The following is a 14,058-nucleotide window of genomic DNA, read 5'->3' on the forward strand; positions in this document are numbered from 1 at the left end:
TAGTATTAAGTTCCCCAGGGAAGGCGACGTGGTTGCAGGGGAGTACACATTGAGAACTAGAGCCCAGCCAGACGTAAGTAGGTTGTAGGTCTGTAAGAAAATGTACCAAACCTGCCTGCCTTCCCTGTTGCCTAAGAACTGAAGAGAGAGAGGGATGCCCATCTCTGGAGTCAGAGCTCTAGAGGGAGAAGACGTACATGGGGACGGTCCGCACTGAAGAGCAGGCGTCTCAGGGCCAAGAAGGGGGCGTGCACAGGAAGAGGTGGGCAGAGGTGGGGAGAGAGGCAGGTGACTGGCCTTCAGTAACAGTTGCTTGACACCTAAATACAGTTTTACCACACAGCCACAAAGAAAAAGCTTTCGACCACACTGACCCTTAAGTGCCCGAGGCTTTGCCTTAAAGAGCACGAAGCTGTTTCTTGGAGAAAGGAGAGCTAGACTGCTTTCTGTCCCAGAGCCGCTTCTCCCACCCAAGTCAAAGGGCGTGTCCTTGCTCACCACTGCCAGTAAAATGACCAGACAGAAAAGCAAAGCAAGCAACCAGCATCTCTAGGAGCTGCAGGGATCATGCAATGAGGCTACTTTTCCAGTTCTTAGTAAACCTCTTATATGCCTACATCCCCCACCTGCTGGGGGAATGGCCGATGGCGTCTGGGAGAAAGAGTGCACACCACCTGCTAATTCCCGCGTCAAAAGTGCTAATAATCCTCATTCTTGTTTTCTAGTTCAAAATGCCCTGGCATATCCCCTCATTGCTGACTTTGCCTCCATTCTTAGGTAAAGCAGCACTTATTACTGATAGAAACTGGAAGAACAGTTTGGTATATGACTATTTCTGATTTCATCAGTAATTTTTGTTATTATGCTTTCAACTTGGTTACAACCAAAGTTATTATAATGTGCAAGTTGCCACTATTTTAGAAAATTAATTGCAGTTTTCTGTTATATTGTGCCTTGTTCCAATTAGAAAATGAAAGCATAGAGGAAACACAGGCAGTTTAGTGTTTTGAGAATTTAGCAAAACTTCAGCTCAGCAATCTCTAAATGCCCAACTTAAAAACAAATCAAGAGAACACTGTTCCTGGCTCAACTGTAAGTGAGTCAGACAGAAAATAAGACCCTGAGTCATGGAGAGTAGCCTATCCAGCCTGAAGGAGCCTTGAATGGACACAGGGAGGGGAGAGTTAAATATGTGCTTCGTCTTGTTTTTCATGATTTGCCAATAATACTAAAATTGGGAAGACTAACCTCAGTAAGCAGAGAAGGGAAATACCAAAAAGACCCTAGATCCTAGAAACAAGGTGTCGTGGGAGAGACCCTGCTCGCTGTGCCATTTGTCATGTGGGGCGTCTGGCAGGGTCTCTGCTCCCGCTCCCCACATAAGAACGCAGGATATGGTGAGGCCAAAAAGGAACACCCACGGAGACATAGGTAGGAGAGTCACACCACTATAGTATCACTGGAGGCTGGATTCACACAACGTGCGACCTCCTGTCCGCTTTTCTGCAAACTAACCGACTCCCCTTGCTAGACTGCAATCTGCTGTGCTAACTGCAATCCGTGCTTGCCAACCACCATCTTCTTGCTACCCCCCCCCCCCGATTAGCTGCTAGCGTAGCCACAGCAGTTATATTAGTGGTCAATGGCTCACTGGTTACAGCTGACGGCCAACTAGCCACAGCTGATGGCCATCCAATCACAGTTGATGGCCATTTACTCCCTGAGCCAGCACCTTTCTATGTGAGGCTGAGAGCCTGGAAACTGCTTTCGGGGGCTCTGTCCCCACACAAGGATAAACTTAAAATGATTCAACATGAAAAAGAAAAGAATCCAGCAGAGGGATAGTGAAGGGAGAGCCCTGGAAAGCAACAACAGCTGAGACAAGATGGGAGGTGGAGCACAGATAGCCTAAACGCTGAGTATTTGGTAGGAAAGGGAACATAAATGCCACAGTGCCTGCAACAGAATCAGCAAAGGTGATAGATATCAAAGCACCACGCATACAATCACAAGAAGGAAACCTGAGGCTGCGTCTCTGCCTTGAAGAGGCTGAAGGCAGAAACCTAAAATGAAGAAAGCAGTCATTAAGAACAGCAGTTCTCAAACTCAAGTGCATATCCCAATAACCTGGAAAGCTCGTTTTACTGCTACAAATACCTGGGTCCCGCCCACCCCATTATTCTGATTTTAGATCTGAAGGGGAGTCTGTTTTTTAACAAGGAGGGCCCCATGTATTCTACTGCAGGTTGTCCAAGTAACAGTTTGAGAAGCACTGACCCAGAGGTCTGAAGGATTGCTTAGAATAAATGTGCCAGGGCTAAGAGTAATTAGCACGTCATTTTCCGAAGACTTTTCACATGGGACAGGGTAAGAGATCAGCTCTTGGAGAGACATCACTTAGTGGGAATTAAAATAAGTCAATGCTCTGGAGGATGTTCTGTTGGGAATGCCGGTTCGCTCAACAAGCTCACCTCTCTGAACATGACCACAGTGAATTCCAAGAGGTAACACCAAAGAGAAGGGGAATTCTGGGTAGAGAAGCTCTAGGACAGACCTGTTACCCACAAAAGCATTGCTTCAAGGACAGAGACATTACAGATGGAGACACCCACCTATACTTACCTGTGCAAAGAGGAAGATGCTCTACTGTCCCATAAACCCTCGCTCCCTGTTCTCAGACAAAAATGCACTTCTTGCCTTAAACGGTGATACAGCACAGCTATCCAAAAAAGCTGGTGTCTTCCCTTCCACCAGTGACTGAATTCAGGGACATTTGCTGAGTGCTTTGGTGCCTTTGGACGTAAGGGGCAACCAAGACCTGGAAAACCAGAAACCTTTCTGTAGCGCGGGGGTTTCAAGTCAGACTGGGTGGACTCGGTGAGCAAACCCTTGTCGGGAAGCCTGGGTCCTGTCTCCTGGGTGAAAGGAACACTTCCCAAATGGGAGCTTTCTACCTACTTCAGTGCCTTCTCCTGAGTAGCAGATGGTGCCTATTGATAATCAAAAAAGCCTCACTGGGAGGCCTGAAAAACAGCTCTTGTCACGAGGCACGCAGCAGCTGGCCAGTTGCCTTGAGCCCCTTAGCAGGACAGCAATGAATTACCACATCTCCTCCTCAGACTTCTCCAAATGCATTCCCTGAGCTGCCAGCTCCACACGACCACCTCTTAGATCCCACCCTGTAGCTGTTTGCCCTTAGGCAGATGTTCTGGCTACTTATGGAAAAGAGGAGCCTTGCTGGGATGGAGGACGGGCAGGCTGTGCCCAGGAGCTGGGCAGGGGCCCTGGCTTCCAGAAGAGGCTGGAGATATCCATTAGTGTCGACGAAATCAGATTCTGTCTCTTAATGATTATGAACGATTATTACATAATTAGGCAGGAAGCGTTGGAAGAACAGCTGTTGGGGCCAGGAGTCTAGGTGGTAAAAAGCAGATACCAGGTACTTTTACCATGCAAACCTGCTTAAGATAGACAAAATGAGAATATTTAAACTAAAATTCAACTTCCATCCTCAAATGTCTAGGAAAGAAAATAGGTTTGATGAACTTCCGTGAAGTCCTCTCTTGATCATTCAATGTCAAATATCTCCAGGCACAGGGAATCCAAGATCAGAACTTCCCTGTCATTATGGTGCCAAGAGCAGAGGATACCTTGTTTCTACCCTTTCAAAGGCATGGTGGGGCATGATGCCTTCCATCAATGGTTCTGCTAGTTACCACCTAGAAATGATAAGGAGGACACTTGCTCGAGATTCTTTCACTCATTCAGCTTCTCCTAAACGCCAGGCTCCCTCCCTGTTCAGTACTAGGACTTCATAAAGATGAACCAGACACGATCTCTGCTCTCTAGGAGTTCACAGTCCAAGAGAGGAGAGTGACATGGAAACAAAAGCTGCAGTACAGTGTGATGAGGGTTAACATGAGCACATCTACTAGGTACAGTGGTGGCACAAACAGTGATCAATTCTGTTTAGGAAGGTACCACAGAAGGGGAAGAGCTTCTGGGCAGGTGGGCTTGGAGAGTGGTTCAGTAGAGTTGGAAAAAGAGTCTCTGTAGGAGATGGGAGGAAGAGGAGGATGGAGACACCGCACCAGGCCACCTACTTACTGTCACTGTATAAAATGGGTCCTATCTCTAGTTTTGTTTTGTTTTTAAACAAATGCTTCCTATTGCAGGCATTCAATAAGCATCCACATGTATAGCACTAAATGAGGGCCTTGGGAGATATGCCCCTAAGGAGCTTACACTAAGCCTAATTGGGTGGATTAAACATACACACCACACAGCTAAAGAAAACACAAAACAATACATAAACAAGTGCAAAAAACTATAAATGGCACAGCACAAAGTGCTAAGGGAGTTCACAGGTTCTTAGCCTGAGATAGAGCTTAAATACCACTTAATCAGAGAACTGTTCAAATGCTTGACTCCCCCTGACAAAACCCTGGTCAAAAGAGCCCCCAAGGGATGTGGGAAGCTCAGTCAGAAACTAGGCTACTGAGTCCAGAAGGCCACTAAGCCCACGATGCCCAGAAGGCTTTCACAGCAATACGAGAGGTCCGCTTCGGGCAAGAAAAGATTCCTCAGAGGACCTTTCTCTGCTGGTGAAATGGCCAGACAGTCAAGAGTCCAGCCGCTGCTCACGGTCCTCATCTTCCATCACGATTACAACCCACAGAAAAGAATGTTTCATAGTATATTATCTATCTCTTTTTATAGCTTGTTTTCTTTAAAAAAAAAAAATAAAAAAAAAAAAATATATATATATATATATATATATATATATATATATATTAAACAAGCATAAATATTTCATTGAGTTCTTTATGTATCTCCAGACTAAAGGTCTCACGTTGAGGTAGGGAAGTACTCAGTTTGGTCTTTATTCAAAGATCCTTTCGGGCCTCTGAGGAACCCAGCTCATGATCTACATTATAAGAAAGCCCCTGCCTCTGAATAGTCCAGAACTTCCAAAAGTAAAGCTTGCTGGTGGTCATAGGTGGGCCAGACTGGAGTCTTTCCTTGTTCCTTCTGAACAGGACATCTCTCGTCCTGGCTGGGAGATCACCCCATTGGCCTTCATCACCCTGCCAAGCCCAGGTGGGCTGCTACAGAGCTGAGGCACAAGGAATGACACTTACCCTCATGGAGGTCTCGCCACCATGGGCCTGTTGCAGCCTGAAGACCTGGGCCACCATGTGCTCTGTGGAGGGGTGCAGCAGGATCCTTCGTGAGGCCAAGCCCACCATTACGTATCGGCCCATTGGGGACAGGCTCACCGAAATGGCATTGGGACCTGAGAGCCAAGAGAAGACAGAGACATTTCCCAGAGTTCTTGCTATTACAAGGACCTAATTCTCCTCTCAGTCTTTTCTCTTTCTCTCCAATCTACATCTTCATTTGGTCATCCTGGGGTTACCTCCTAAGACTATAGTGAGGAGTCTAACGAGAAGGCACGTGAAGTAGTGAGTTTAGTGCCTGACATGTAGAAAGTACTTCATGAATGTTAACCACTGCTATCATAGAACCATATTAAAAGACTGGTATCGTACTATAAAATCTACTTTTTGAAATCTACTTTTTTCACTTCACACATTATGAAAAAATTAAATATTCTGTAAGAGCATTTTAAAGGCCAAACGGTATTCTGTTCTGTCAATGCACCATCATTTATTTAAGCAATTCTTCCCCATGTGACACCGTTCTCTATGATAAACAAGAGTCCTGGGAACATTGTTGTACAGCAATCTTTGTATAGTGTTTTGATTATTTCCTTAGAGGTGAGATTGCTGGATCAAAGAGAACATACATTTTGGGGGCTTTTAATACACAATGCCCAGTGGCCTTGCAGTTGACGAGTGTGCCCACCTCCCCAAGCCACGATCAAAGCTCTGCCCTTCCTCCTGGCCATCACAACAGGAGCACGTCAGTACGCTATCATGATGGGGAGGACTCTTATTCTGAGATTCTTCAGCAGTGCTGCCAGTCAGGACTCCTGTAAGGCAATCTTCCTCGGGTCTGTGCCCCACGGAAGCAGGGGCAGTGCGTGTGTGACCGTGACTCCCACCTAAGCCACGCCTCACCTAGGAATGGCCATGCCAAGGTACCGGCGTCCCTTGGCCACAGGTTGGGCTTCCTGTCCCTTACCAAATCGCTTGGTGTAGAGCATTTCGCCCAAGTTGTGGGGGGCCAGGGAGTACACTGCCAGGATGCCTTCATCAGGAAAGCCCCTTTGGCTGCTAGGGATGAACGCTGCCAGGAGCTGGCCATCTGCAGAAATGTCACAGCTGGCATCATTGTAGATTTTGCAGTTTTGCACCAGCACATTCACGGAGGCTGCATGAGACAAAAAAAGAAAAGAAGGTAAGAAAGTTTAAAGTTGATGGCGTGAAAAAATTTGGGCCAAGAAGTTTGGGGTTGTTCCTGAGGGCCTGATCCCTTTCTAGAAATGCTAAAGACTGCTTTGTCCAACTAAAATGCCACGGAACAAGCAATACAAGAGACAGGGAAGATATGTCTCTTTTACTGCTTTAACAGACCACCTGCTGAGTCTTAGTTCACACTTAAGAAACATCTCTTGAGAGATCAGATAAGAAAAAAGTTATAAATTGTTCCTGGAGAGCTACTCAACAGCTGTTATTGTCCAAAAGATCAAAACTAAGATGAACGAAAATGGAAACCTACTGATTCCAAGAAAAAGGTAACACAGGTTAAGCTTCCTTGGGGCCAGACTCCTCCTCTGCATCTGCTTTGTGACCTTGAAGAAGGAAATCATTTCATAAATGTGAGTCTTAATTTCTCATTTAAGAGAAACAGAACATTCAGAGACGTCAATCTTCTGGACAGTTCCTTGCTAACACTAATCCCTAACTCGACAAGAGAGGCTACAGAGAAACAGCCCAGCTAACCCTGCCTGGGTGGCCGGGACCTTTCATTTCTCACTATGCTCTATTCCTTTTCCATACCATAAACCAACGGCCACAGGGAGCCCCGCCTGTACTTGGCAGTTCCTGAGAATTAAGCGTGGGTCAGCCAGGCAGCAGGCTTAGCAGGAGGGAGTGGGGTGGCGGGTGGAGAACTGTCTGTCGGGGCACAGGATCTGGTTCACAGGAACTGGGACGGCGCCTGCAGGCTTTGTTTCGGTTTCCATTTGAATCCCTCTCCAAGGCCCACTCTGCAATTCCCTGCCAGAAGGAAGTGGCTTACCCTTGATGTGAGCCTGGAACCGGAATGCCCACGTCATGGGCACAAGCAGAACAGCACAACACATCCAAAGGGACCAAGCTGCTTTGGGCCTTGTCTCATTTAGATCTACTTTATATGTACATGTGAAGAGACTTACTCCTCTTATTTGAAGGAGATTACTTGGATGTTCACTGTCAGAAGCATTATGGTTAAAGAAGGAAAAAATACCACGCTCAGCTGCCCTCCCCAGATTCCAGGTGATCTACTCCAGTAAGCCACAAGGCATGACATGGGAGGTCAAGGGCAAGTTTCCTCAGGAAATAACCTTAAGGAAAACAAAACAGAACACTGCTTTTCAGGGGTCCTGAAGCTTGTGGGATCAGGGTCTCGAGAGTGATTTCTAAAACTCAATATTCACCCCCAATCCCCTGTGTGCTGCTAATGGAGCTACAGAGATGACAGAGTAGATCAAAACAGACATCAGAACACTCTGATTAGGCTATTGTGCCAACTCTCGGGGGCTGACACCAACAGCACCATTACGCATAAAATCGAGGAGGGACCACAAGGATGAGTCTGTTTGCTAACTAATAAAATAATGACATCCAAATCCTCATGGCTACCACCATTAGGGCTCTGTACTGCTCCACTTCCAACCCACCATCTGCTCTAGCCTGCATGGCTAGATTTATCTCGTTAGCACTGAGACTGTCTGCTCCTTATTCAGGGTCCCAAGTCTGTTGCCAAAAAGATGACAATCTCCTCCTCCTTCCCTGGATTGACACACGATGCCATTTGGGGATACAGAACCAAAGGAACTGGGGGGAAGCTTCAGGAGTGAGTCCATCTTGGTTTTCTAACCATGAAGTTGGCACAACCCTTAGAAAGATAAAAAAACTGACAATTCAGACTATAACCATCAAAGGCAGGGAGAGAAACAAAGTAAAAAAATCATAAATATTAAGACACAAAAATAAATACAGAAGGAGACAGGACTGTGGACTTTGAGACAGCTTTACAGTTACTATTTTATCCCCATTCAATGTCTCAAAAAAGCATGGTAGGTATTTTACGAAAGGAGGCTTTTCTGTTTTGCTGTTACATAACTCATGTGTGTTAACATGCAATTCAGTCAAACATACAAGAGCCTATGATGACCCCCAAAACGCACCACCACCATAAAAGAAGCATTAAATTGCTTGCTGCCATATTAATTTCTAAGAGGGGCAGTGGTGGGGAGGAGAGTACAAGGAAGGGTTTCCTTCTTCTGGAAAGCTTGGCTCTAAGCCCCTGAAAAACTGGGCATACAGACAAAAAGCATTTTGTCAGCCTCAAATCCAAGCCACTATGTTTGTGTTTACACGACATTATGATTCCAAGTCAATGGCCACCTTGCAAATCCTGTCCCCTCCCTGCAAGTCCATCCAATTTCACCACTGCTCCCTGTTACGGCAGTGAGCTCAGAGGCAGACTGGCAAATAACAAAAGAGAATGCTGAAAATCAAAACAGAGCTTCTCCAGCCGCATGCTCCGTTTCAGAAACGGAGCGAGTGATCCGTTTCCGTGTAGCGAGTGATCTAGGGCTTCACTCTACCCTCATGAAAGGCTGTGGTAGGCGCGCAGTGATTTGGTAGCTTCATTTCGGGGAGCACTGGGTGGTGTGTTTACAATTTCATCTTTATTTCAAAGCTCCAATTAGCAACTTGCATTTGCTGCTTGCTGTCTATTAATTTCCCACATGGAAATGGAAATGTTCAATTACAACGGTGAGTGGTCACTGCTTTAGTTCACTCGTGCATCTTCTCAGAAGGCTAAAATTGTGATGAGTTAATTTATACAGGGAGTGATTTCTTGGCTCTCTGTTACTAGTTTTCCGGGGCCTTAAGAAAGTAATGCACTAACGAGAAGGACAACTCATCCTTTTTGGACTCAACAATAATGTAAGCAGGTGTGGGAAAAGGGGAAGTGAAATACAGCGTAAGACACTGGCAACCCACGTACACTACAACTCTCTGTCACGCTCCCTGCCTTGCCTTACGTGGTGGTTCTCAAGTGCTAGCGGACATCAAAAGCTCATGGACAGCTTATTAACAACACAGTGTCGGGATAGGGCCTGAGAATTTGCGTGTTTAACAAGTTCCCAGGTGTCTCTGATGCTGCTGGTTTAAGGCCACACTTGAGAAGTGCTGCCTTATTAACAGTCCTTGATCCCTGAGCTGTACCTCCAGCAACCTGCCCTGCACTTAAAAGCAACACACATGTGTGGAATGATGATGGGGCAGTTAGCTGTGCAGCACAGAATGGAAATAAAGGTTAGGCAAGAAAGGATTTTTCAAATCAAAACTGCTTAAGAGCTTCAGGGGCAGCTCCAGGGGGAGAAAACATCATGCAGAAGACAGCAGGAAGCCATGTTCCAGACTGCAGTGTAATCTCCTAATTAGAAATGATTTCCAAGGAAAATGCCCTAGCAGGGAATGGGAGGGTTTAGAAATACTGATGGCTGGAGGAGCAGATGGCTCTGCCTTCCTATCAGCTCCATAAATTATAAACAAACACCTTGTACAAAGATCGATGTGTAGCCTGTTGCTGGCTGGGCAGATGAGGCCAGGGGAGTGATTCGTAGTTGCAGTGCTTTTGCAAATTGCCTGAGATACTGATTTGGAAAACCCAAAGGGGTTTAACTCAGCAGGAAAACTTCCTTTTGGCTATCTCCGAGCCACTCAGATTTCAGAATAAGACCTGAACAAGCTACAGGTGACTTATACACACTCCCAAAAGTGACCAATGCTATTCACCTAATAAGAGCTCACTTTTAAAAAGTGTAATTCACAGTGAATCTAATGAGCTCCTTTTTTCATGAAAGCGGTTTCAAAATTATACATTTGAGACCTTATCCACAAACTTCTAAACTCTTTACAGATATTGATCCTGCATCCCAACTGAAACAGGTGGCAAGAATTTTTAGCATAATTCCACGAAACTGTTAAATGCAATTCAGAAATGTCAGATCATCAGCAAAATAGTGGCTGCTGAACATATGAGTAAAACTCAGGACCAGTGGACCCCGGGCATGAGCTGTGTCAAAACCAAAGGCCACACTCCACTGGGAAATAGGTGACATTCAGGAATGACTCTTACAGCAAAAGCAGAATCCCAGCCGTACTCTGCTGATAGCTGAATCCATCAAGAGTAAAGATCAAAACTGTAACTATACTTTATTCAGACCACAATTAGTGAAGAATTAATTGGGGCGGCTGGATGGCTCAGTTGGTTAGAGCGTGAGCTCTGAACAACAGGGTTGCCGGTTCAATTCCCGCATGGGATGGTGGGCTGCACCCCCTGCAACTAAAGATTGAAAACGCCCTCCACAACTAGATTGAAGGACGACGACTTGAAGCTGATGGGCCCTGGAGAAACACACTGTTCCCCAATTTAAAAAAAAAAAAAGTTATTGACAGGAACCTCAGGTAAAAGTGACTATCATCCCAGAGGGCAATATCATGTAAAGGAACATTGGCTGCCATAAGATGGGTGTGCCCTACAGTCCTAAAATAGAGGTTTTTCCCCAAGCCAAAACTCTAGAAAAAACAGGGCACTTATAAAAGCAGAATTCGAACACCACACATGATTTAAATGAGGGAGAAAGGTCAGCCAAACTAAATGAGTCAATCTGGTTGCACATGATACTCTCTGATCATCAGCTCAGGTTTTACAAGAGCCGTGATCAAAAGATGTAAGAAGGAACACAGACGGAGAATGATAGAAGCTGTAGTTGGAACGAGTTGAGGCTTGTACAAAACATGTCAAGGGCATCCAAAAAGGCCTGTGAGCTATGCTTGCAGCAGGTCCAATGCCTTTATTCTTCTGATATTTTATTTTTCTCTCAAGGAAAGTGATCTCCAACTGGATAGAAACATGCTTAAGAAGGATCAGAAGCCCATTACAGATGAGGTAACAAGTTAAAGGAGCAGCTATTTTGTTTATATGAACGTCATTATCTAGAGATGAAAAACAGGTTTCTCAGAACACCAAGAGGGGGCAGGTTGACTTTAGCATTATGGCCATACTCTCAAAGAATCATGACGCACCTTCCAAAAAAAAGACTTGATAAAAACTGCTGACACTCACTGACCATGTACCAAATGCCAAACACTGTTCAAAGTGCTTGCATTAGCTAATTTAATTCTTGTAGCAATTCTATGAGGTCTGTGCTATTATAATCCTCATTTTATAGACAAGGAAGGAAACTAAGGTGCAGAGAGATTAAGTAACCAAGGTCACGCCGCTAGAAGGGGGCTGAGCAGGGATCTGAACCCGGACAGTGTAATGCAAGTGTTCCTATGCTTAACCATCACAGGACAATAAACAGGAAAAGTTATCAAAGAACTACCTCTCCCTATGCTTGCAAAACAAAAAAAAAGAGGAAAGAAACAAAAAAAGCACCAGGCCCAGACCTTTGTATAAAATGTATAAATAATTCCAATACTATTTCAACTGTTACAGGCAAAGAAAAAGAAGAAATACCTCCAAATTATAACATAACCATAACATTGATACCAAAACCTAAAGATTTTATAAACAACAAAAGGACAGACAGATCTGTCTCACAAATATCAATTAAAAAAACCTCTATTAGCAAGCAACACGGAAGGAATTTAACATTAGAGACTATCACGAACCAGGTGCGGTTTATTCAAAGAATGTAAGGATATGTTCAATAGTACAGACTCTATTAACATAACGATCACATTATTAGAGCAAAGGAGAGAAAAATATATCATCATCTTTCTAGAAGCAGAAAAGTCATGACTAAATTGAATATCTATTTTTGAGAAAAACTGTCAGTAAAATAGGAAGAGATGACTTCCTTAAAATGATAAACGATTTCTAGTTCAACCCCAAAGTCAGCAATTAATATGCTTACTGGGAAAAAGCTACACATTTTCCCACTGAAGTCAGGAACAATACGAGGATACTAGCTATTATTTAACATTGCCCTGGTGGTAGCAGCCAACCATTTAGACAAGAGAAAGAAATCACAGGTGTAAAACTCAGAGTGGAGGAGATAAAATTACCACTATTTATTGGTAACACCTAGAAAACCTGTGAGATTTAACTGAATAACAATGATTAGTAAACAAATTCAGTAAGATAGCAGGATTTTAAACAGGCTTATAACAGTAAACTTAAGAAATGTACAGGCTCTATGTGAAGAAAACTTGAAAACATTCCTAAGAACACAAGAGAGACTTGGAGAAACTGAAAATCATACCATGTTCTTCATTGGAAGCTATCATAAAGATATTTAATCTCCTTAAGTTAATTTATAAAATTAGTAAGACTGCAATAATTACACTAACAGATTTTTTTTTTTTTTTTTTGCGGGGGAGGAGGAGTGAAGGGAAGAAGCAAGGTGGTTTTAAAGTCCATGTAGAAAAACAAAAATGCTTCAGCAGGCAGGAAAATTTGGATTAAAAAAAGAATGAGGAGAACCAGTCTTAACCAGATTCTAAAACATAAAGCCTCAAAACTTAAACCCATGTGGTACTCTCACATGAATAATCAGACAGATCATTGGGACAAAATAGTCTGGAAATACATCTAAATACACACAGGAAATTATTAACAAGATGAAAGGGACATCTCAAACCAACGGGCGTAAATGGATTATTCTATAAATTAGTTGGGACAAATGAGTAGCTACCTGGGGAAAAGTTGGACTATACTCTGCTTCTTTGGGACTAGGTTAAACTTCCTAGTGAATCAAAGACTTAAAAGTAAACAAATAGGCCGGCCCGGTGGCTCAGGCGGTTAGAGCTCCGTGCTCCTAACTCCGAAGGCTGCTGGTTCGATTCCCACATGGGCCAGTGGGCTCTCAACCACAAGGTTGCCAGTTCAATTCCTTGACTCCCACAAGGGATGGTGGGCAGCGCCCCCTGCAACTAAAAAAAATTGAACACGGCACCTTGAGCTGAGCTGCCGCTGAGCTCCCGGATGGCTCAGTTGGTTGGAGCCTGTCCTCTCAACCACATGGTTGCCGGTTCGACTCCCGCAAGGGATGGTGGGCTGTGCCCCCTGCAACTAGCAACGGCAACTGGACCTGGAGCTGAGCTGCGCCCTCCACAACTAAGACTGAAAGGACAACAACTTGAAGCTGAATGGCGCCCTCCACAACTAAGATTGAAAGGACAACAATTTGACCATTGTTCCCCAATAAAGTCCTGTTCCCCTTCCCCAATAAAATCTTTAAAAAATAAAAAAATAAAAAAAATAAAAATCTATATGCTTTAAAAAAAAAAAAAAAAGTAAACAAATAAAACATGAAAGTACTAACTGATTTTCCTAATGATGACATAGAATCTAGGAACCACAAAAGGAAAGTTGGATAATTCTGACTACTTAAAATAAGTTCTATGAGAAAATATCCTTCAGCAAAGTCCAAAGACAAATGATAACTGGTAGGAAACTCCTATTATAATTTAATTTTCTGATTTATAAAACGCTCCTGTAAAACTGATAAAGAAAAGACCAGCAACACTAGAAAAACAAGAAAGCATGGGGACAGGTCAAGCAAGGGTAACACACATGGCTCAGTGTATGAAGAAGCACACAACCTAGTTCATAATATGAGAAATACAAGTTTAAAATACCTACACATTATTTTTTTAATCTATCAGATTTTCAAATCTCCAAAAATATGACAACACATTCTACAAGCAGGAGTTTAGGGAAACGGGCACTCAACAAACTGCAGGTGGGAATATCAATTGGAATTACCCCATGCAGAGCGTGACTTAGCAGTATCTACCCAAGTCACAAATGTATATACTCTTCCCCCCTACAAGTCCACTGCTAGGAATTTATCCTATAGCT

General features: G+C 44.0%; 1 protein-coding gene across 13 annotated transcripts in view; it reads right to left on the minus strand.

The window, feature by feature from the left end:
• AMBRA1 (autophagy and beclin 1 regulator 1) overlaps window positions 1-14,058 on the minus strand; it is a 155,834-nt gene that overhangs the window by 24,619 nt on the left and 117,157 nt on the right. For all 13 annotated transcript variants that reach the window (XM_019743637.2, XM_074336308.1, XM_074336309.1 and 10 more), the window contains 2 exons: window positions 6,148-6,336; window positions 5,142-5,296 (listed from right to left, as the gene is read on the minus strand). In XM_019743637.2, coding sequence (XP_019599196.1) covers window positions 5,142-5,296; window positions 6,148-6,336 — 344 coding nt within the window. The remainder of the gene's footprint in view (window positions 1-5,141; window positions 5,297-6,147; window positions 6,337-14,058) is intronic.

This window comes from Rhinolophus sinicus, linkage group LG06 (assembly GCF_036562045.2).
Source record: "Rhinolophus sinicus isolate RSC01 linkage group LG06, ASM3656204v1, whole genome shotgun sequence".
NCBI classification, from domain to species: domain Eukaryota; kingdom Metazoa; phylum Chordata; class Mammalia; order Chiroptera; family Rhinolophidae; genus Rhinolophus; species Rhinolophus sinicus.